The sequence below is a fragment of the Haliotis cracherodii genome, unplaced genomic scaffold, assembly GCF_022045235.1.
Source record: "Haliotis cracherodii isolate W230 unplaced genomic scaffold, xgHalCrac1.p SCAF_13, whole genome shotgun sequence".
NCBI classification, from domain to species: Eukaryota; Metazoa; Mollusca; class Gastropoda; order Lepetellida; family Haliotidae; genus Haliotis; species Haliotis cracherodii.
Window position 1 is genome coordinate 17,637,786 of NW_027266268.1, and position 24,321 is coordinate 17,662,106.

Sequence of the window (24,321 nt, forward strand, 5' to 3'; positions counted from 1 at the left end):
GTCTCTATCTTGAACACATCCATCGTGTCTACAACCATCTGTAGTGAACAGTTCTCGTCTCTATCTAGAACACATCCATCGTGTCTACAACCATCTGTAGTGAACACTTCTATTCTCTATCTAGAACACATCCATAGTGTCAACATCTATCTCTTGAGAGAAATACTTCTAGTCTCTATCTAGAACACATCCATCGTGTCTACAACCATCTGTAGTGAACAGTTCTAGTCTCTATCTTGAACACCTCCATCATGTCAACATTCATCTGTAGTAAACAGTTCTAGTCTCTATCTAGAACACCTCCATCGTGTCAAGATCCATCTGTAGAATAACACTTCTAGTCTCTATCTAGAACACCTCAATCGTGTCAACATCCATCTCTTTAAAGGAATACTTCCAGTCTCTATCTAGAACACCTCCATCATGTCAACATCCATCTATGGATGGGAACTCTTCTCGTCGTTTCTAGAACACCTCCATCGTGTCAACATTCATCTGTAGTAAACAGTTCTAGTCTCTATCTAGAACACCTCCATCGTGTCAAGATCCATCTGTAGAATAACACTTCTCTTCTCGTCGTTTCTAGAACACATCCATCGTGTCTACAACCATCTGTAGTGAACACTTCTAGTCTCTATCTTGAACACCTCCATCGTGTCAACATCCATCTGTAGTAAAAACTTCTAGTCTCTATCTAGAACACCTCCATCGTGTCTACAACCATCTGTAGTGAACAGTTCTAGTCTCTATCTAGAACACTTCCATCGTGTCAACATCCATCTGTAGTAAACACTTCTAGTCTCTATCTAGAACACATCCATCGTGTCTACAACCATCTGTAGTGAACAGTTCTCGTCTCTATCTAGAACACCTCCATCGTGTCTACAACCATCTGTAGTGAACACTTCTATTCTCTATCTAGAACACATCCATAGTGTCAACATCTATCTCTTGAGAGAAATACTTCTAGTCTCTATCTAGAACACATCCATCGTGTCTACAACCATCTGTAGTGAACAGTTCTAGTCTCTATCTTGAACACCTCCATCATGTCAACATTCATCTGTAGTAAACACTTCTAGTCTCTATCTAGAACACCTCCATCGTGTCAAGATCCATCTGTAGAATAACACTTCTAGTCTCTATCTAGAACACCTCAATCGTGTCAACATCCATCTCTTTAAAGGAATACTTCCAGTCTCTATCTAGAACACCTCCATCATGTCAACATCCATCTATGGATGGGAACTCTTCTCGTCGTTTCTAGAACACCTCCATCGTGTCAACATTCATCTGTAGTAAACAGTTCTAGTCTCTATCTAGAACACCTCCATCGTGTCAAGATCTATCTGTAGAATAACACTTCTCTTCTCGTCGTTTCTAGAATACATCCATCGTGTCTACAACCATCTGTAGTGAACACTTCTAGTCTCTATCTTGAACACCTCCATCGTGTCACGATCCATCTGTAGTAAAAACTTCTAGTCTCTATCTAAAACACCTCCATCGTGTCTACAACCATCTGTAGTGAACACTTCTAGTCTCTATCTTGAACACTTCCATCGTGTCACGATCCATCTGTAGTAAAAACTTCTAGTCTCTATCTAAAACACCTCCATCGTGTCTACAACCATCTGTAGTGAACAGTTCTAGTCTCTATCTAGAACACTTCCATCGTGTCAACATCCATCTGTAGTAAACACTTCTAGTCTCTATCTAGAACACATCCATCGTGTCAACATCCATCTGTAGTGAACAGTTCTTGTCTCTATCTAGAAAACCTCCATCGTGTCAACATCCATCTGTAGTGAACAGTTCTAGTCTCTATCTTGAACACATCCATCGTGTCAACATCCATCTGTAGTAAACACTTCTAGTCTCTATCTAGAACACATCCATCGTGTCTACAACCATCTGTATTGAACAGTTCTAGTCTCTATCTTGAACACATCCATCGTGTCAACATCCATCTGTATTGAACAGTTCTAGTCTCTATCTAGAACACATCCATCGTGTCTACAACCATCTGTATTGAACAGTTCTAGTCTCTATCTTGAACACTTCCATCGTGTCAACATCCATCTGTAGTAAACACTTCTAGTCTCTATCTAGAACACATCCATCGTGTCAACATCCATCTGTAGTAAACACTTCTCGTCTCTATCTTGAACACATCCATCGTGTCAACATCCATCTGTAGTGAACAGTTCTAGTCTCTATCTAGAACACATCCATCGTGTCAACATCCATCTGTAGTAAACACTTCTCCCGCGTTCTCTAACCCCTCCCCTCCTCACTCAGCTTCCTCTTCATCCATGCATCCAGGCACTCATCGGTCGTGCGCGTCTCCAGTCCCCCGCTCTTCTCGCCACGCTGTCCAACTCTGCGCTTTCCCTTTGCAGCCTTTGGGCGAATCCTTCTGAAGAGGCTGTTCGAACGAGGAACATCGTTGTCGATGGTTGTCTTGTGTTTGATGACGCTGCATTCGACTACGGAGTCGGTGTCCTCAGCAACAGCGCCGGGGAGGATCTCCTGTGGCCTTGTCCTCGCTCCTTTTGCTGCTTTTGGCCTGATCCTTTTCTGGGCAGTTCCAGACTTGGAGGTTTCGTCTTCCGTGGACAGATTGTCAATTCCCCTTTGGACTTCTTTCTGAGACAGGGGACTGGGTACGTGTGGTGTGCGCTTGCCCTTTGCTGCCCTGGGTCGGGGCACCCTGTACCTTGAGTTGTCATTCTCATTTGCGAAATTTGTCTCAACGACCTTGATTTCTTCAGCGGTGTCATCTTTTTCAGACAGTGTACTGAGAACGTGTGGTGTGCGCTTGCCTTTGGCTGCCCTGGGGCGGGGCACCCTTGACCTTGAGTTGTCATTCTCAATAGAGATATTTATCTCAACGACCTTGATTTCTTCAAAGGTTTCATCTGTCACAACGCTTGTATCCGAGGATGATGTGGGGTCTGTTCGTTTCACAGTTTGCTGGCCTGAAATTGAAAAAAACAACACTTTTAAACAAACCGGGTGAGGTGAGGTGAAATTGGGGTTTAACGTCGCGACCAAGATTATTGCACTTGTATAGCGACATGCATGTACGTGTGTGTGTTTGTGTGGCTGCTTGTACTAGTCCGGACTGATGCCGATTTATAGTGCTAGCTCCGAGCCGACCAGTCCTTGTTTTAGCCCCTTAATGCCGAGCGCCAGACAGGGTAACAACAAGTACCATCTTTTAACGTCTTTCGTATGACGCGGCCGGGTATCGAACCCCGGACATTCCGCTCTCCGGGCGGACGCTCTACCACTAGACCACAGGGACGGTCTTTTAAACAAACTGATATTTAGTTCTGGAATGAAGATTTTAGGTGGCATTTTGCAATATTATGCAATGGGTTTTAGACATTGAACCCATGAGGGAATGGAACTGAGGTCGTCACGAGTCAACGCTGTAAACACTAGGCTGTCCCAATGCCCCCAAATCGTTTCGATAGGAATAAGTGAATTAATCATGTTTTTGTCGCCGTCAGCAATATTTCAGATATGTCATAAAGCTACCGCCGCCCTCATATACACAAAGAGAAAGGTAACGCACATCCTAATATATTTCATTATTGTTTAGGGGACACGGGTGGCCCAGTCGTCTAAGGCGCCGCGATTCGCTCTGCAGAGTTGCGTCCCTTGGGCACACCAGAAAGCTATGACTGTGGGTTCGAATCCCGGTTCGCCCCGATTATGTTTCTAGGTTTGTCAGCACCATACCCGTGCTCGTGGGTTTCACCGAAGTGGTAAACGTCTGAGACCTGCATCACTTCGGGCTTTCCTCCCTCATTAAGCTGACACGCCGTGATATAAATGGAATACTGTTAAAAGCGGCGTTACACCCAACTCACTCACTCTTTCATTCAAGACTTTAGTGCGTAAGTTAAAGGCTCTTGTCGAGTGATGCAGATGCTGACTGGAGGCATGATTTAAGAAATGCAATTTGTAACTTGATAAGACATTTACATTTTCACCGGTTTTGGCCCCAATATATGTTACGCGGATTATTGCCAAGGCCAGTCTAAACTACAGGCAAATATGATTATGTATACTTGTGATCCTTTTAACATTTTCATTGATTCTAAAACTTCTTCACTTTACATCTCCTTTTTATTGAACTTACATCATTTCCAATAATATATATACTACAACAATTACTACTACTTCTGCTGCTACAATAGTCCAGACTGTGGAGTATATTTATTTTGTGAAAACAAACTATTTTTAGAGAGAGATATGTTGTGTATTAACATATTAAATACAGTATTTTAGTTTACTGCTACTATTACTACGGCTATTACTACTTTTGCTGCTACTACTGCAACTGCTGCTGCTGCTGCCACCACCACCACAAGTACTACTACTACTACTACTACTACCACTACTCAGTCTTCTACTACAACTGCTGCTGTCTCTGCTGCTCCTACTACTACTACTTCTATTACTACTACGTTTACTACTACTACTACCATTACAACTACTACAACTACTACTACTACTACTACTACTACTACTACTTCCACAACTACCACTACTATCACAAACACCACTACTACAAAATGCTGCTACCACTATGGTCATTGGACGAAAAGACGTTTTTAGGATGCTTTCTAACCATCGGTTTTCCGTCCAAATAACGTGGTAAGCTGAACGCATAGCTTCCCTTTAAAGGTTACGGTACAGATTGTGATATTTTAAAATTTCATCTGGTTATTTTTTTTCACAGCTACAATTTGGAGTTATGCCACTGTCCTTTGTTGAGAGTTTTGTTATTAAACTATCCATTGTCCTCGTCTATCTGGAATATTGCCGATGAGTTAATAAATATTGACTGAATAACACACTCACTATGAAATATAATATCAAGATAAGAAAGACTTACTTGACTTGTCCTGATGTTTGATAGAGATTGACACCACCCTGTCCTTGCCCCGTTGTCTCCGAATCCAGTCTCGAAACTCCGTCCACTTTTCTACAAGGGTCAGCTCCCTGTGCTCCCTCCCTCCCCATCCCGACCTGGGGGTCTGCGTTAGGAGGGACTGTTCACAGCCCATTAAATAATCTTAAAACGTTATCCATAAGGTAAAAGAATCTATCGATGAAAAACACGTCTTGCGCTTTCCATTACCCCGTGATTATGACGTCACGCCATTGATGACGTCATAGTATTGTTACGTGTGCTGACACCCGACTCCAATTTAAGCCACGCCCACCGGGCAACTTTAAACACACTCCGGCGCAGTGGTGACTTAGCATGGAACTCTGGGTGGACGATAAAAAAAATAAAGTGACCCGGGCTTTACAAAACGGCGTGTATGTGATCATGATGACAATATTGTACCTAAAATGGTTGAGTATCATACAGTTAGAATGAATATTTAAAAATAACATCGCAGAGCGAAGCTGCTTATGTGCGTATAATTCGCACAATAAATAATCATAACCGAATTGATTTTGTGTTTGTGTTTGTTTGTTTTGAATACACGTGGAAAAAAATAAAACAAACAATTACATGACGTCACCGGGAGTAATTTACTAAATGTAGCCTTTTCAACTTGTGTACCTGTTTGTCTGTCCAGATATTTATTTACTAATCGTACGCAGGCATCGCGAATACATGGACTCTACTGCAGTGAATAATGAAAAAATGCTACGTCTCGCTTGTTGTAACTTAGATAGGTATCGCTGTTGTGAGTTATGCGACATGTGACACACCTAGGGCATCACATTGACAGATGCAAATTAGAAGTCACCTGAAACAGTGTTTGAAAAAAAGTGAACTCATCGGTTTAAAAATACGCAATAGAATGGCCCCAACGAAGTAAATATCAAATACCCAAAGAAAACCGCAATATTCCCAGTGTGAGTGATTACGTGAGTAAATACTCAATAGTTATTGTTTTTAGTCTGGGGGCTTGGTGACAGGGTAACAGATCTAAAGACCCTCAACAGTGACGTAAAAATATAACGTTAACTGTATGTACAAAATGTTAAATGTCAAATGTATGAAAGGAACTAATTGTTAAGGACCAGGGACGGAATATAACTCGCCAGCATCTCGTAATTTTCGTTAGAGCTGATTAACATGGGATGTTCATGCTATCAGCCATTGGTCAGCTGGTCCAGAATCGAATACTAGTATCTCTTTAAAGGTCTTCATTTTTTATTCACTCACTCACTCTTTCACTGACGCGCCGTAAAGGCTATATTTTATTTTCGGATAACGAGGTTTAAAAACTGAAATTCAATTCTTATATGAGTACCAACTTCAAACTTTAATATGGCAATTCAGAATGACAAATTTCGCCCGTGCGTCCAGGTAGATTTACCGTAAGGCGGTACACGGCTCTCTCTGTGCGCGCGTCGCCAACATGATCATATTTCAGATGTATGGCGAGACGGAGTCCAGTTTGGAGTTATCGTTCCTAGGTGACGACACTTCCTGTTTTCATTCGGCACGTGTTGTGTGTTGATCATACATTCGAAGAGAAGATTTGATAAAGTCTAGTCTTTACGTAATATCCTACGGCAATGGGATTGTTTTCTATAAAAAGCAAGAAGCAATACGTCAAAAAAGGGGTAAGTTCGCAATGTCACCATCTTGAATATGTAGTTCCGCATCAGTTTATCAACAATCATATTGATGAATTATTTTTATCATTAGACATGTAACACTTCCGACTGACAGTGACAAGACGGTACTCTCCCTAAACATCACAATGTATTCAAACACGGCAATAACAGGCCTCAAAGTTGCGACTAAAACCTAAAATTCAATTTGACTACTTTAAAATTCAGTGGTAGCCAAATGACTACCTTTAAAAATATCTTGTGCCACAAGTTGTGGCGACTAAATTCTATTGCTATACACATATGTAGACACAAAAATAAACATGTCTGCTACTAATTGTACTTACAAATAATTCCTCCAAAAGTCAACAATGAACCGAAATACATAAATATTAATGTAATTAGTATTTTATTTTAGTTGATAATTTATTGGATAAGCAAAATAACAAAACTCAAGTACAGTTTCCACTAATATACAATTCCAAGACTAGTGTTATGACTTGTACATATAATACTTATTTGATAAAAGATCATTTCAAATGCTTTTGGCTACCAACACTATTGGCTTGACTTCTTTATTTTACCACTTGCTACCTGGACAAAAATACTTGTAGCCACATGGCTACTTGATAAAAAATTAAACTTTGGGGCCTGCTATAAACTTATTCCATGGATTTGTCTAGGACTGCAGACTATAATCTTTGTGCCCTTTGACAGACATTTTGGGAAAAATAATATTACATATATAATGATATTATTTTGTTCCAAATTTAAAAGTTATTCTAAGATTGAATGTTGGCAGTGTTCGAAATAGCTGCCCTCCTGCTAGCCAAATACCATGAATACCGACTTTTAAATTGGGCTAGTAACATTTCAAGTTGCCTTGACTGTCAAGTTGAAACTTCAAGTCAATACAAATTAATTTCTACAAATCATCAAGTCCGGTAACATGGTTAAGGTGTCATTTAATGTCAAAGTTTGTTATCACTTTGTTTTTATTTCATCTAGTTTATCGGAAACGCGAAGTAGTAAAGTGGGTTTTTGCTGTACGCTGATTATGACTGATTTGCATGGAGCCATATACATGTACGTACATTAGTAGCGATGCATGTGAAAGTCCGGGAGCCTCCACAAACACCTGAAGTACATTTAGGATAACGCCATGTATGGAGGCTGTCATAAATGTGGGCTAGTAAAATATGATGAAGGCTGTTTTTGTTAACAAGTCCTCCTGGCCTGTGAGGTTTGGAAACTAATTCATACGCTGAATGTTGGTATATGCTGCATGGGGACTCTCCTTTATTATTGGGAGAGGGGTGCGATTAAGGGGAGAGGGGTGCGATTAAGGGGAGGGGGGATGTCATGAAAAATGAAAGATCGAAAGGGGGGACGTCGCCAGAAGGTATTATAACTGTATGGGGCCGTTCAATATTTTTTTTCGTAAATGTGAACAATTTCTTCAAACTACCTATTTCCCTGTCAACATTACGGATGGCACATTGGCACATAAATCATGTGGCAATATATCACAATACGGAGAGCTGTTTTGTCAGTTTTGAGAGCTGTCAGTTTTGTGATACATATTGCAATATGTATTGGGGACCAAATTATGTATATTGGTACTGTTCAAATGGTACTTCTTCATTCATTAATCCAGACTCCAGATTGCAAGATGGGTAGTATGGATAAACAGGACTGCTTATAACGTCATTAATATGGAATGTTAATGAAAACAGCGTGAAGTGTAAGCTGTTTACATGGTTTTAATAGGAACCCAGTCCACCCAAATGCCTCAAGATAGATATAATTTATGTAATTATTTATTAGTTTTTCAGCAAGCCATGCTTGTTGTAAGAGGCGACTAACAGGACATTGTCACAAGGTTCTACAGCTTCTTGTCAAATAACCCTGTGGTGATTGTGGGGCTGAACTGGTTGCGTGCTCCATAGGCCTGTCCTCTGTTTGCAGCTTGCAGATAATCATGATAATGTGATCCGATTCATGTCATCACACCAGAGACACGTGAAGATTCCGGGGTAGAATAGGTCTTCAGCAACCCATGCTTGCTGTAAAGGGTGAATATGCTTGTCGTAAAAGGCGACTAACGGGATCGGGTGGTCAGGCTCGCTGACTTGGTTGATGCATGTCATCGTATCCCAATTGTGTAGATCGATGCTCATGATGTCAATGACTGGATTGTCTGGTCCAGACACGATTATTTACAGACCGCCGTCATATTGCTGGAATATTGCTGGGTACGGCGTTAAACGACCAACCAACCAACCAACCAACATCACACCAGAAGGTGTGGGGTGTTGCTTTTGATGATGATAAAATCAAACTCTGGTTTGTCTGGCCCAGAGTTGATTGGGCCAATATTTGAGCCACTCTGATATATTTGGAATATTGCTGAGTGTGGCATAAAATAACCCAAATTCATGTTCATCTATCAGCATGATTAGTGGTGCAATGATACGACGATACAGTACCTTATCCCGATACAAGGCCTGCGATACAATGCATCGATTTACTTCCCCTGTATCGCGATACAAAGATTTGTACATTTCATTACAAGTTATATTGATGTAAAAATGTGTATGATAACAGATTTAAGATGCTAAACTGTTCAACAACCAGCTTTCACAGATTCTCTGGTATTTCCCAGTTGGTTACAAATAACCCATCTCTGAAATATATAAAGAAATGACTTCTTTGAAAAATGGAAATTTTAAGGAGTTTGGAACTATTTGTTATGATTCGGGATTGTGATTCACTTGCAAAAAGAAAGAATATCAACTTAAGCAATACTGAACTTGCTTAAGAATCGTATCGCCCCAATGATATTGGGATATGTATCCTATTGTGACATCATCAATAATAGGGGTGGTCGGGTAGCCTAGTGGTTAAAGCGTTCGCTCGTCATGCCGAAGACCCGAGTTCGATTCCCGACATGGGTACAATGTGTTAAGCCCATTCTGGTGTCCCCCGCCGTGATATTGCTGGAATATTGCTAAAAGCGGCGTAAAACCATACTCACTCACTCATCAATAATATCATCTATTATATAAAATTAATCACTTGTTTCACATGCCCAGTTGCTCATTAAATGCCCCAGCCCGAATATTTGAGATATGTTTAAGCAAATGACCTTTTCTACACAAATTGTTTCTGTAACTGATTCCAACTTTTTGCTCTTTGTGCTGTGGGGGGCATGTTCAGCATGTTAGAATCCAAATTATCTTTTATAGATTTGTAATCTGCGGAAGTATCAAAATAAAGTTCTCCCTCCCTACCATGTCTGTTTTGCTAAAAGTCATGAGAAACAAGTAAGAGAGAAACGAAACGAGTCTTATCTGAGTTATCATCATGGTAATTGTATGTTAAACAGGGTCGGAGGAAAAAGGGTTATGTTCCTCGTAACCGAACAGAGAAGAAAAAGCAGAAGAGGAACACAAGTAACAAGGTTCTTGTGGAGGATGAGGAGCTGATGAGCAGGGAACAGCTGCAGAAGAAGCTGTGAGTGAGACTCCATGGCACTCAGGGGTGGTAGGGTAGTCTAGTGGTTAAAGCAGGGAACAGCTGCAGAAGAAGCTGTGAGTGAGACTCCATGGCACTCAGGGCTGGTAGAGTAGTCTAGTGGTTAAAGCAGGGAACAGCTGCAGAAGAAGCTGTGAGTGAGACTCCATGGCACTCAGGGGTGGTAGAGTAGTCTAGTGGTTAAAGCAGGGAACAGCTGCAGAAGAAGCTGTGAGTGAGACTCCATGGCACTCAGGGGTGGTAGAGTAGTCTAGTGGTTAAAGCAGGGAACAGCTGCAGAAGAAGCTGTGAGTGAGACCCCATGGCACTCAGGGGTGGTAGGGTAGTCTAGTGGTTAAAGCAGGGAACAGCTGTAGAAGAAGCTGTAGGTGAGACTCCATGGCACTCAGGGATGGTAGGGTAGTCTAGTGGTTAAAGCAGGGAACAGCTGCAGAAGAAGCTGTGAGTGAGACTCCATGGCACTCAGGGGTGGTAGGGTAGTCTAGTGGTTAAAGCAGGGAACAGCTGTAGAAGAAGCTGTAAGTGAGACTCCATGGCACTCAGGGCTGGTAGAGTAGTCTAGTGGTTAAAGCAGCTGCAGAAGAAGCTGTGAGTGAGACTCCATGGCACTCAGGGGTGGTAGAGAAGTCTAGTGGTTAAAGCAGGGAACAGCTGCAGAAGAAGCTGTGAGTGAGACTCCATGGCACTCAGGGATGGTAGAGTAGTCTAGTGGTTAAAGCAGGGAACAGCTGCAGAAGAAGCTGTGAGTGGGACTCCATGGCACTCAGGGCTGGTAGAGTAGTCTAGTGGTTAAAGCAGGGAACAGCTGCAGAAGAAGCTGTAGGTGAGACTCCATGGCACTCAGGGCTGGTAAGGTAGTCTAGTGGTTAAAGCAGGGAACAGCTGCAGAAGAAGCTGTAGGTGAGACTCCATGGCACACAGGGCTGGTAAGGAAGTCTGGTGGTTAAAGCAGGGAACAGCTGCAGAAGAAGCTGTAGGTGAGACTCCATGGCACTCAGGGCTGGTAGGGTAGTCTAGTGGTTAAAGCAGGGAACAGCTGCAGAAGAATCTGTAGGTGAGACTCCATGGCACTCAGGGCTGGTAGAGTAGTCTAGTCGTTAAAGCAGGGAACAGCTGTAGAAGAAGCTGTAGGTGAGACTCCATGGCACTCAGGGGTGGTAGAGTAGTCTGGTGATTAAAGCAGGGAACAGCTGTAGAAGAAGCTGTAGGTGAGACTCCATGGCACTCAGGGCTGGTAAGGTAGTCTAGTGGTCAAAGCAGGGAACAGCTGTAGAAGAAGCTGTGAGTGAGACCATGGCACTCAGGGGTGGTAAGGTAGTCTAGTGGTCAAAGCAGGCAACAGCTGCAGAAGAAGCTGTAGGTGAGACTCCATGGCATTCAGGGCTGGTAGAGTAGTCTAGTGGTTAAAGCAGGGAACAGCTGTAGAAGAAGCTGTAGGTGAGACTCCATGGCACTCAGGGCTGGTAAGGTAGTCTAGTGGTTAAAGCAGGGAACAGCTGTAGAAGAAGCTGTAGGTGAGACTCCATGGCCTCAGGGCTGGTAGAGTAGTCTAGTCGTTAAAGCAGGGAACAGCTGTAGAAGAAGCTGTGAGTGAGACTTAGAGGCACTCGGGGCTGGTAAGGTAGCCGAGTGGTCAAAGCATTGGCTGTCATCCTGGTTTCACCTGCTTGAAATTTCCTAAAGGCGGCACACATACTTTCTCACCCACTCCCTAAAACAATGTAAGTGCCAGGGGGGTATGTTAAAGTATTGGCGATAGCGTGCTAAGCACTGCGATTGCTTTGTGGAACGAGGCCCCTCGTCACTTAGGCTTGTTATGCTACCTGTACAATAACTAGGGCAACATTGGAGTAGCAATATTACATTCATTCACTGGAATCTGTGTAATGCAAGATTCAGCCACATCAAGTTTGCATAACACAGAAGCTAGCCAGTATTTGACTGTTTGTGTTTACCAGAAATAAAGCATAGTCTTTGATTTGAAGACAAAAAGTAATGAAGATAATAATAACAGTCATGTTAGGTTCGTGTCTGCTGCCATGGTGTTTGTGTTGGGTCGTGTCAAGTAATATTTGTGTCAGTGCAACTTCTAGCTCGAACTGACCCTTGAAGCCTATCAGGAACTGACTTTAATTTATTTATTGTCCCCCGCCGCGCGAAATCGCGAAGCGGGGGATATAGTATTCACGGCCGTCCATACGTACGTCCGTCCGTACGTCCCACCTGTTTGTTGCCGCGATATCTCAAGAACTAAACACTCGATTGTCTTAATATTTGGAACTATGGTGTATATACAGACACCGCAGACACCAGTCGGTTTTGGTGACCTTGACCCCATTTTCAAGCTCACAGCAGGCAAATCTGCTTTTGGAGTTGGAAAACGGTGTTGCCGCGATATCTCAAGAACTAATCGCTGGATTGTCTTCATATTTGGAACTATGGTGTATATACAGGCGGGGGACCTTTCGTCACTTCTGTGACAAATACTTGTTTCAACTGTGCCATTGTCACTTTGATACAAGAAATTTTGAAACCTGAAAAATTACTTGAGTATGTTGCCATGTTCGTTTGTCTTACAGATTGTATTGCATACACATTGTTTTTATCCCCATGTGAGTACTGCATAAAGCAAAAAAAACCATAGCTTTTCGAACACTAGTTGTTGCAGTTTGCATTTCCATTAGGGCAGCAAAACAAACAGGCAAAAACAAATAAAGTATTGCACAATCACTGTTAAATATTTCCCCATTTGAATCTGAATGTTTAATTTTCAGGAAGAACAGGAACTGCAGTATTACAGTATCTGGGAAGCGAAGATCAAAGATGTTGAAACGTCTCCGTCACACTGTCAAAGATGACAGCAAGTTCGTACAGGTCGATGGTAAGTGGGGTGTACGTGGTGTTGATGGTCTGACGGTCGTCAAATTCACAGGTCACTTCTGGCGGGAGTGAAGTAGAGTTTTTAAAATTGATGAGTATGAAACATTAAGGGGCAGTTTGATTTTGAGATAAAATAGGGTTTACAGTTATTATGGCAAGCAAGGGTCCCAGCTACAAAAAAAGGGGTTTACATGTTTTTTCCCCCATGCTAGGGACCAACACAAACATGAAGGGTTTACCGGTTTCTATGTCACACCAGGAAACGGACAACAGAAAACAGATAGGGTATAAGAGGTATACACCACACCAGACCAGACACCATGCCACATATCTGACTAGTGTCAGTGTGCAAGTCTTTTCAAACCAGTGGCTTGTGAAACTAGAAATTCATGTATATCATTTGCAAATACTTGAAAATGGTAATAAATCAGTATGTGGAATAATTTTGTAGTTTGTCCCTTTGTTTGTGATTTAAGCCTTACTCTATCACTCAGAGTGCCACCCAAACTGTGAGAACCTTGTTTGAATTTTTGTAAGCGTAACAAGAGTTTATGCAATCTCTTCAGGCGGGAATGAGTCTTTAAAAGTAAATCGCTTACAGTTACAACCATGCTAACTGGATTTGGGAACAAAACAACTAGTCCTCCACATTTCAGTCCTGGACTTGTCGCTGTCTCTATCCCTGTTTATGGGATATTAAACCACACCAGGGACCACACAACACAAAATAAATAGTGGTTTTTGGCTATACCAGTTAAACACCAGGACATTGACACACTAACATCCTGCACTTATTTCCTGTACATAGACGGTATGGGAATGTTGCCTTGTGATGCCATCTGTGAAAAGGGGGACAGATGCTAGCCGTAAGTCAGTCAAACAGGGGCATAACTAAGAAAATTACAAAAATTGACCTCGGATTTTTGGGCCGCGTAATACAGCTGGAACTGTTGATATACATGATCTCCAGGATGGTGTATTTATCTTCTCCTTTTAGAACTTAACATTGATAAAGTTTCAGTCTGGTCCATAGAATAATCGTCTTCTTAAGTAGTGTTTAGAATATATGGGGTTAACCCTGTGTCATGGTGTCTCAGTGGGCTGACATTGTGAAGGCAGCGTTAGTCTGGACTGATAGAGCAGACACACACAGACACGCACAGACACATACACGCACATAGAGGCTGATATAAACGTTCAATAATAATGAATGCCACAGTAAACCACATTTCACTTCAATTCCATTTGCAGTGAGTCTATGGTGTTCAAGTTCTCTGGATCCACTGTTTATGAAAATATATAGAGAATCTAACCCAAGTGTCTTTTGATATCAAATATATCAACACAAGTTGATAAAAGTGGAAAAAACTCTGAGGCTGAGATTTATGTATCAACCAACATCATTCTTCCAACTTATTCAGTTTTTTAGACAGTAATAAGCAGTGTCTTAAGCGTAAAAAGTACTGTTAACTCCGAAGCTGAGATTTTTTTATCATCCAACTTTTTCAGTTTTTTTGACAGTAATAAGCAGTGTCTTAAGCATTGTTAAGCATATAAGGTACTGTTAACAGCTTCAGTAGCAGAGTCATTAGTGATGTCAATTGATTGTGACGTCATGGTAACCATGGTAACCAGTGATGTCACAATGGTCTGCAAAGTATTGTGATGCAATTACATTGTAGCGACGTAGATATCACTTGACCTCACCCAAGGATATCTCCTGTGGGAGTCAGTTTTGGATGATAAATGGAAGTAGCCAGCCCATTAACAGTTGTCTGTATTTTACAGTTGAAATGGAGGAAGAACCCCAACAGAAGAAGAAGACAAAGAAGAGCAAGAAGTCGAAGGAAGTTGATATGGAGGAAGACTTGTAGTCTTGGGGAAGAAAGAGGAAGATACTGCTGGATCTAAGCCCATCTGATTCACTATCATAATTGCAAATTAAATAATGTTTGTTTTTGAAATGTAATTCAGTTCATGGAAAATACCGTTATATCTGGCAGAGTAAGGACACACAAATGCTGCTTGTCCTTGAGGAAAAGAGTGGTTTTAACTCTTGGTGTGGCATTCATCATAGCACCAGTATTCATCCACTAGCACTCACTCCAGTGGGATGGATCTGCGGTAGAATTGGTCTTCAGCAACCCATGCTTGCCGTAAAAGGCGACTATGCTTGTCGTAAGTGGCGACTATTGGTATCGGGTGGTCAGGCTCGCTGACTTGTTGATGCATGTCGTCGTATCCCAATTGTGTAGATCGATGCTCATGATGTCAATGACTGGATTGTCTGGTCCAGACACGATTATTTACTGACCGCGTCATATACATGATATACATGTAGCTGGAATATAGCTGAGTGTGGCGTTAAACAGCAATCAACATCAACATCCAGTGTGATGGCTGCTGTGACAAGAATGTATGTGTGATGATTGACACTGTAATCAGAGTTGAGTGTCCTATCATGCCTGGTCTTGGGATTCCGTGTGTAGGAGTCTAGGAGTCCATTGAAGCTGTAAATACCTGTAAATATGCTAGGTCTGTAGACTATCAGCTGTGTCACTCTTCACTCTCATTCAGATGGATTTTTTACTCTGATATGATACCTCTCTGCGTGGAGATCAGAGGACATTGCCATAGGTCGCGACATGGGATCTCACTCGTCAGCATTGAGGCTTCAAAGTCCTCAGTGTGAGTGAAAGAAGCATTCAGAAAATCATATCTGATTTCTGTATCTCAAAAACATTATCAGGATTATTGAATGAAGAAACATATAGCCTTGTCATTTTATGGATATTTTCTCTATCATTTCGTTTCTGTTGTTACCCTGAATGCTTAAGGGGCTAAAACAAGGACTGGTCGGCTCGGTGTCAGTATTATGTGTCAGACTGGGTAATAATGTTAAGAGGCATAAGCTGCGGCATGGTATCTCAGTGGGCTGGCACTGCTAAACCGAAATAGGCCTGGATAAGTAAAAGCAGTCACATGTGTGCATGCACATCGTATGAGTGAAATAATCTCCTACATGCCAATATTCACTGAACCTCCCCTCACATGTGAGCACCATGGCATCTCCACCCAAAAGTGTGTATTGTCGAGGTTATTTTAGTGTTCTGTGTTTTTCTTTCTTTAACTGTTGTCTAAAATTCTGAATAAAGATGGTAAAGAAATGAAACTGAATCAGTTTAGAATGTTGACATCTTATTGGTTAGAAACCCAATTTGTCCCGTGCGTCTTTCATAAAGATTGGTCAGTTTGGTCAGGGTCATCTAACATGATCTGTGGAGGTGTTGTTAGATTTTCACGCAGAGGTAATCTATCAGAGTAAAAGAGCTGATTTAAATTCAGATGTAAAAGTCTTGCATTAAAGTATTTACATGCATTCAGTTTTCTGTTATTTTTTCTGACTTGGGTTTCAGCATGAACAGTATAGCCTGAAGGACAATTCAATTGTTGTCAGTCAACATTTCGTGTCAGTCAAGTGTTGTCCACTTGTTTCAAACTTTGCATTAGTGACATCCAGGGCCCCTTTCCTCAAAGCAATCTTAGCACTATGACTACCGTAAGTCCATGTAAAAGTGTGGGAGTTACGATCATCTTAGCGCTAAGATAGCTTTGTGGAACGAGGCCCTGGTTCTTAGTTGCTCCTGAATGGGGCACTGTAGTTAGTTCGTCATTGTTTGTTTGTTAAATGCCTTAGTCAGCAATGTTCCTGCTTTTTTATCATGGCGGCCTGTAAATGTTCAAGCCTGGACCAGACAAACCAATGATTTATTATACGAGGCATCTCCTGGCAATCACCTACGGTTGACCACCAGATCCATTTGGCGCCTTTTATAAAGAACATTGGTTGGGAACCTCTTCAAATCCCGAATCCCTGCAGGTTCCTTATGAAGATGCTCCATCTCATCTAGACTTGGACAGTCACCACAGCTGCATGTCAGGATCTGCAGATTCTGGGCTTGATGAGGAATCCACCCTGATCATAACAACCAGTGGGCAGTCCGGGTTACACGTGAGCCCCAGCAACATGCTGGTCGTAAGGGGTCAGCAAATAATTGGTGTTCAGGCTCAGTGACTTGGTGGGGCGGTCGGGTAGCCTGGTGGTTAAAGCGTTCACTCGTCACAGCGAAGACCCAGGTTCGAATCCCGACATGGGTAAAATTTGTGAAGCCCATTTCTGGTGTCCCCCGCGGTGATATTGCTGGAATATTGCTAAAAGCGGCATAAAACCATACTCACTCACTCAGTGGCTGCTGGAATATTGCTGAATGCATTATGGATCCTCGTTTGTCAGTTCCATAATAGTGTTTGTGGGTAACCTCTTCACAGAAGTTCAAATGACCTTATGGCCTAGTGACTTGTCCATGGTCAATCTGTCCCTGTTGAAATTAATTTTTGACATAAGGACTTTTGAAGCTGAAATTCAGCATGATTTATACCGGCTTTGGTGTCTTTTAAGATTCCTGATCAGCATTTTACCATTGCAATTGTGGCAGCCGTATTGAAATGACCTACGGGTTGATTAGTTGCCTTCTTGCCTCATCATCTTGAGCAATTATGTGACATGAAGTAATATGAGTTAAACACATGAAGTCTAAAAAAATGAAATGAAGTAGGGGGCATTTTGTAATTATTGCTGCATTTCTGGGCGTCTGAAATGGACATATTATAGACTTACAAGGGCTGTATTGGATATATTAATTTCAGGGTCTGCATAACTATTCCGGGCACCACAGTTCACTGTGCAGAGTTGCGTCCCTTGGGTGCGCTTGTAACTATGATTGTTGGTTCGAATCCAATTTGCCCCGTTTTTGTTTCTGGGTTTGTCACCACCATACCCATACTCTGTGTGTCGACCCCTGAAGATCTGGGCTAAAATAGGTCTTCAGCAACCCATGCTTGCCCTTAAAGGCGACTCTGCTTGTCGTAAAAGGCGACTAACAGATTGGATGGTCAAGATCGCTGACTTGGTTGATGCATGTCACCGTTTCCCAATTGCGTGGATCGATGCTCATGATGTCAATCACTGGATTGTCCCGTCCAGATTATTTACAGACTGCTGTCATATAGCTGGAATATTGCTGAGTGTGGCGTTAAACAACAAACAAACAAACAAACAAAACTTGGTGTGTGTCACCAGAGTGGTAAATGTCAGAAACCTGCATCACTTTGGGCTTGTCTCCCACATCAGCGGACAATCTGTGATATAACTGGAATACTTTTAAAAGTGGGGTTAAACCCAACTCACTCACTGCTAGTGTACGTTCAACATTCACAAGAATGTTTTGTAGTATAGATTGAAGGTTTTATTTTTTGTACAATGCTGAATATGTAACAATTCTGTTTCTGGGTAATCAATTTCCATGATGCTGTTGAAGAATTAATATGCAGATTGCAACAACGTATATAAAACAACATGTATATACATCATAAAATATCTCATTTGAAATTAAGTAAAACGGGAATGCATCATTAAAATAGTATAAAAATTAATAGATATATATATGATACAATAAACATACATTTACTCTAGGAAAGAACTGTTTTTTTAAAAACAGGAACATATTTTCTCTACACATATCAAGCCAACAGATTGATTAATGAAAGTCCCCTTTTCAGTTTACACATGTGTGACATATTACACCAAGTGGTATGTGTTGGGGTGAAAGACATTAGCATCCCCGGTCAGTCATGAAGACAGGATTCTAGGTTAGTATAGACCCCTACACGCCTGATGGGAGTCTCTGCGACTTGATTGATGGCGTGGTATGGATCGTTGCTCACAATGTAAATCACTGGATTGTCTGATTTGGACTATTTGTACATTCAGAGTATTTGCCGTCATACAGCTTGAATTTTTCTCTGCAACATTAGACAGCAATGTGACCTGGCGGTGTGTGTGTTATCGTGTGTGTTATCGTACCCGTCACCGTAGATCATTGCACAATCAATCACTGGATTGCCTGGTCCAGATTGGATTTCTAATAGATCACGATCATATAGGTGGAATATTGCTGGGTGTGACTTAACCAGCAAACCATCATAGAAACAACATACCCACAAACCGAATAATGTGAAAACATCAGTATAAGATTAGGTCTGATGGTCATGACAGAACCCTATTAGCATTTATTTCGTCTTCAACCCCTTGGGGGCAGCAGGGTAGCCTTGTTAAAGCGTTCGATCATCATGCCAAAGATCCAGTTTCGATTCCCACCATGGGTACTATGTGTGAAGCCTATTTCTGGTGCCCCCTGCCGTGATATTGCTGGACTAAAAGGGGAGTGACTAAAATACTCACTCACTCACTCACACAACCCCTTGTTATTGATTGAATAAGTTGATATGCCAAACATCAACATTTGTTCACACACACACACACACAGATAGCGAGCAACAATCGCGCTGTAAAACCCCATTTCACTTCACCTTGCCATTGATGGAGTAATTTGATATGTTAAGCCTCATCATTTTCTTTCAAACAACTACATGTACAAGCTGAAACCCCACCCCCACCCCAATCAGACCTTCATTCAAAATTTTACAGAGGAACTTTGTGTATGAACAACCTGTGAAGTATTGACCTGTGAAGTATTGATCTGTGAAGTATTGATCTGTGAAGTATTGATACTGTGAAGTATTGATCTGTGAAGTATTGATCTGTGAAGTATGGGTCCTCACAGAATCTTTTATTTGTCATAATCCCCTGTTTAAGATGAAAAGTTGATGTATTTTGGCGCTGACTATCATATATACAGTAGTATCATTTAATTATGTATAATTCTTTTCGCTCATGAAACCTTTGTTTCATGTCAACACTGCTGGTCCTCAGTCAGTTGATGGTGTAGTGTAATAATGTTTGGGAATTTTATTATTGGGTACTGTATTTAATGTGTGTTCCCTTGAATGATATCACATACTGTAGGTACACAGTGCATGTACCATAATTGACGTAATAAGCGCCCACGGCAATATTTACTAATATATTGGCCAGTGAACAATCCCAATTTGCACCCCTTGCGATTGATCAATGTACAAAAGACTTTATTCGCACTCGTGTGTTATATGCACCCTTAATTATGGGCAATTAAATTCTGGAAAAATAAATGTCTTCAGGCTGTCAGCATAAACCACGAAGTTTATCTTTCAACTTTAAACTTTTTTTTCCCCACCAAAATAACATTCAAATAAGAGCCCCCTATTTCTAATTTTGAGAGTTCCCTGGGCGCTTATTACGTTGAATACGGTAACTGTTTTGATTCATTGAGATGTTCATGCAATGCAATAGATAGGCGAGTGGGACAAGCTCTGGTACACACAGTAGGGGAATATGGATGAAATGAATATATTATTTTTGCATTGCTTGATTTTCTATACCTAAATCAGGCGTACAAATCTCAAAAACTTGGACGTGTCCAAGAAGTTACAAATGTGTATGTTAAGGACTGGTCATGTATTATTTTAAGGGGGGGTTGGTCTTAGGACTCGATCATATTTTGTCGACCAGTCTCTTAAGAAATGTTCAGATTCTTTTGAAAAAATAGACATGTCATTACTTCCAGGACGGATTATCCAGAAGTAGCACCTGTTATCCAGGAGTACCGACAAGATGTAATCAGTTACTTGTGTTGCCAAAAAAACATTTCAATCAAAAGAAAGTGCTTTTGGATAGATAGTATGAACATATGTATAAGCCATTGAACTTTTAAATGAAAAAAAAGTATATTGGTTGGCGAAAAAATTGGTAAAAAAAAATGATTAGCGCTGTCAATATTAATTAACTTATTATAGCATATTGATGAATAATATTCTTCGCAGGACAAATATCTTAACCTGTCTGTATTTGATGCCCATATATCTCAACATGTGTATTAACATGAATGGAAGATTATGTAAAGTGTGTGTAAACACAGTGATTTTAACAAGTGATGATGATTGAAGGGTGTCAACAAGGGCTACCATACTGTTTGGTAATATGAAAATATTATTTGTGGTCGGAAGCAAATCTTCCAGTAGTCATTGGAGTTCTTCCTGAAAATCATTAATATCAGGAATGAATGAATATTGTTTGCCGCATCAGCAATTTTGCAGCTATTCGTGGTGTTACCAGGTGAGATGATCATTGGACATTGAACTGTGTGGATCTAACTAATCAGTGGTTGTAGGACCTTAGGGATATTGATTTGGGGTGTTTAAGAGGTTATTTCTTCCCCCTGTGATGTCTGTCCTCCTCCTCGTGTTCAGGCGGGGGTTTGTTTTTCTTTCCCATGATTTTCTTCAGGTTTTTGCTCATGAAGTAGGGTTTTTCTGGGGATCCGTCGTTCTTGTCGATGTCCATTACTGGAAGTAAATAGTTGTATTCATAACTTGACAATGTTCTCACAATATGATATATAAAATTTCATGGGACAGTGAACATCAGTATCATTATAACCCAACATTAGATAGTGAATATATAATCTTTTGCAGGTTGTCCACATCACATTTAGTCTTTTTAAGAAAGGAGCGTTAATATCAATGACAATTCTACATTATTCCTATTTAATTAGGATTTTAGTTTGGTTTGTTTGTTTTTTAACGCCGCACTCCTCAATTTTCCAGCTATATGACGGCGGTCTGTAAATAATTGAGTCTCGACCAGTCAATCCAGTGATTGACATCACGGGCATCAATCCACGCAATTGTAATCGATGACATGCATCAACCAAGTCAGCGAGCCTGATCACCCGATCCCGTTAGTCGCCTTTTACGACAAGCATTGTCGCCTTTTACAGCAAGCATTGGTTGCTGAAGACCTAATCTATCCCGGAATCTTCACGGGTCTGTTTAATGAGGAAATTTGGTAATGCATGTAATTGCACCTGGAATGGTACTGACCTAATTAATGGAATTATCATAGAGCAACGATTTACAAATGTGTATTACTGCTGCCCCTTATTAGGCAACAAAATTATTTTTTAATAGGTGATGCTATAGACATGTTTTTATATTATTTCATGAACACAGTTTACATACTGTTGATAAATGAAACATAAATATTTGGTAGGACTTTCGTATTTCATCCAATAAAGAAAACAGGCACACATTTTGCGATTTTCTTTTCTATAGAGTTGGTGATGATATGTTCAAAATTGAAGATGCAGGGTTAAACAATGCGATTACTCTCACACACTCATCTGTAGGGGGCAGTAAAATTACCTGTATGTTGGCTGCGATATTTGGCTGTGGGGAAGGTGGGATGGAAGTCTAGTACTTAATTAAATTTAGCATGGCCTTATTTCACGCTATGTAATAACATGCATGTGATGGTTACGATGGCTATAGAAACTAGATGGTACTTACAGAAGCACATGAACAGTGTGTCTACCGCCATCTCGTACACACTGAAGAAACAGGAGGCGATGATGTACGTGGCCAGGATGATGATCTGAAACACAAGGCAAGAGCGTCTTAATGTTGATTGGTTAGTTTGTTGTTTAACGCCGCCCTCAGCAATATTCCAGCTATACGACGGTGGTCCGTAAATAATCGAGTCTGGACCAGACAATCCAGTGATTAATATCACTGCATATGATGCATCAACCAATATTGCACTCAGCAAAATTCCAGCTATACGACGGCGGTCCGTAAATAATCGAGTCTGGACCAGACAATCCAGTGATTAATGCATGCATTAACCAAGTCAGGGAGCCTGACCACCCAATCCCGTTAGTCACCTCTTACGACAAGCATAGTCGCCTTTTACGGCAAGCATGGCTTCCTGAAGACCTATTTTTTTAGAGCGAGTCACTGAGTGGGGTTATGTACTGGAGTGTACTTGAGAAATCATGAGAATATTCTGATTCTGGGAGTTAAATCTACTACCGTAATCAACAGATTCAAGTGATTTCTCTGACTTAAACCATGTTATGGGTAACATAATTTTTGTATATTTGTGCATACTGGGTCAGTTTTACTTGTTTACAATGAACGTTCAGAATGGCCAGTGGATGGCTCAGAATATTTTGTTTTTCCTGAAACAATAGCGTGTCGTCATAATGATTTATATGCCAGCTATATTACCTGTTTTGCCACGGTCTGTAAATAATCGAGTCTGAACCAGACAATCCTGTGATTGACATCATGAGCATCGATCCACGCAATTGGGATACGATGACATGCATCAACCAAGTCAGCGAGCCTGACCGATCCCGTTAGTCACCTCTTAAGACAAGCATTGCCATTGGTTGCTGATGACCCAATCTTCACGGACTCGGCACACATTAACTGGTACTGATAGTATTCATTATGTGAATATATCCCCATGAGATTCCAAATTAGACTATCTGGTAAGTCCCCAGCATCCACTGTAGGAGGAAGCATTTGATGACCTGATTAATTAGTTAAGTTCGTGAGCACACGTTTCACTCAACTGGGCAAGAAATTGAAGAGTTATTCCCCTTCTCAAACCACCGTCAATGCTCATTTGTCAAATTAAACCAGGCCTTTGGCATTTCAAGGGACTCACGATTCTCCCACCACCGCGTAAAGGACTCTTTTTTCCCATACGTGAATCTGGTCCAATATGGGCTTTACTAGCAACTTGTGATTAACTTGACCAGTGAGTACAGTATTCCCATCTACCGGGCTCATTCGTGACCAACTCGTGTTATTCCGGGACAAGTTCCGGAAAGAGGCGAGTGGTGACGAGGGCTATCTGGCTTGCATGGGGTACAGTGGATGTATTCTAGGTCTGACCTAGAATCCTGTGATCCGAACTTAACAGTATCTAGTATACAACTTACAATTATAGGCACGAAGTAGAAGTTCAGGGCAGGTGTGTAGGTCCTCAAGAAGGATATCCGCCCATCGAAGAAGAAAAATGACATCACTCCTATAAAATCAAGAAATGATTGAATTAGTATTTTTCAACAATTTCAGGCTTTTTTTAAACAAACTCAAATCCTTGGGTGATTTCGACTTTCAGTTGTTAAGTGAGAGATTCATCATCACCAGCATGGGTTAAAGAATTTCATTTAAAATCAGGAATTGTTTGATGTCACCATTTGTCACAATGTTGTAATCACCCTCTATTCACCTTGCATTCCGGGCGGTCGGGTAGCCTAGTGGTTAAAGCGTTCGCTCGTCACGCCGAAGACCCGGGTTCGATTCCCGACATGGGTACAATGTGTGAAGCCCATTTCTGGTGTCCCCCGCCGTGATATTGCTGGAATATTGCTAAAAGCGGCATAAAACCATACTCACTCACTCACTCACTCACCTTGCATTCAATATTGTGAAAGATCGGAACACCATTTCACAATT

General features: G+C 41.2%; 2 protein-coding genes across 2 annotated transcripts in view; one reads left to right on the forward strand and one right to left on the reverse strand.

Moving 5' to 3' along the window:
• The first annotated feature begins 6,443 nt into the window (after positions 1–6,443).
• Positions 6,444–15,499, forward strand: LOC139459000 (uncharacterized protein C11orf98-like). The gene is made up of 4 exons (XM_071240440.1): positions 6,444–6,609; positions 9,989–10,116; positions 12,912–13,018; positions 14,806–15,499. Exons 1-4 carry the CDS (start codon positions 6,562–6,564, stop codon positions 14,889–14,891), a joined length of 369 nt encoding a protein of 122 aa, XP_071096541.1. The 5' UTR covers positions 6,444–6,561; the 3' UTR covers positions 14,892–15,499.
• A 4,574-nt stretch (positions 15,500–20,073) lies between these two features.
• Positions 20,074–24,321, reverse strand: part of LOC139459691 (choline transporter-like protein 2) — a 38,564-nt gene continuing 34,316 nt past the window's right edge. Inside the window, exons 22-24 of the mRNA XM_071241315.1 lie at positions 23,802–23,890; positions 22,360–22,444; positions 20,074–21,357 (exon numbers count right to left, since the gene is read on the reverse strand). Coding sequence (XP_071097416.1) covers positions 21,218–21,357; positions 22,360–22,444; positions 23,802–23,890 — 314 coding nt within the window. The 3' untranslated portion in view covers positions 20,074–21,217. The remainder of the gene's footprint in view (positions 21,358–22,359; positions 22,445–23,801; positions 23,891–24,321) is intronic.

Bases quoted from the DNA above. Each gene is read 5' to 3' on its own strand.
- LOC139459000 (XM_071240440.1), top strand. From the start codon at position 6,562: ATGGGATTGTTTTCTATAAAAAGCAAGAAGCAATACGTCAAAAAAGGG. The intron at 10,117-12,911 runs GTGAGTGAGACT...TTTAATTTTCAG, and splicing joins GAACAGCTGCAGAAGAAGCT to GAAGAACAGGAACTGCAGTA. The intron at 13,019-14,805 runs GTAAGTGGGGTG...TGTATTTTACAG, and splicing joins CAAGTTCGTACAGGTCGATG to TTGAAATGGAGGAAGAACCC.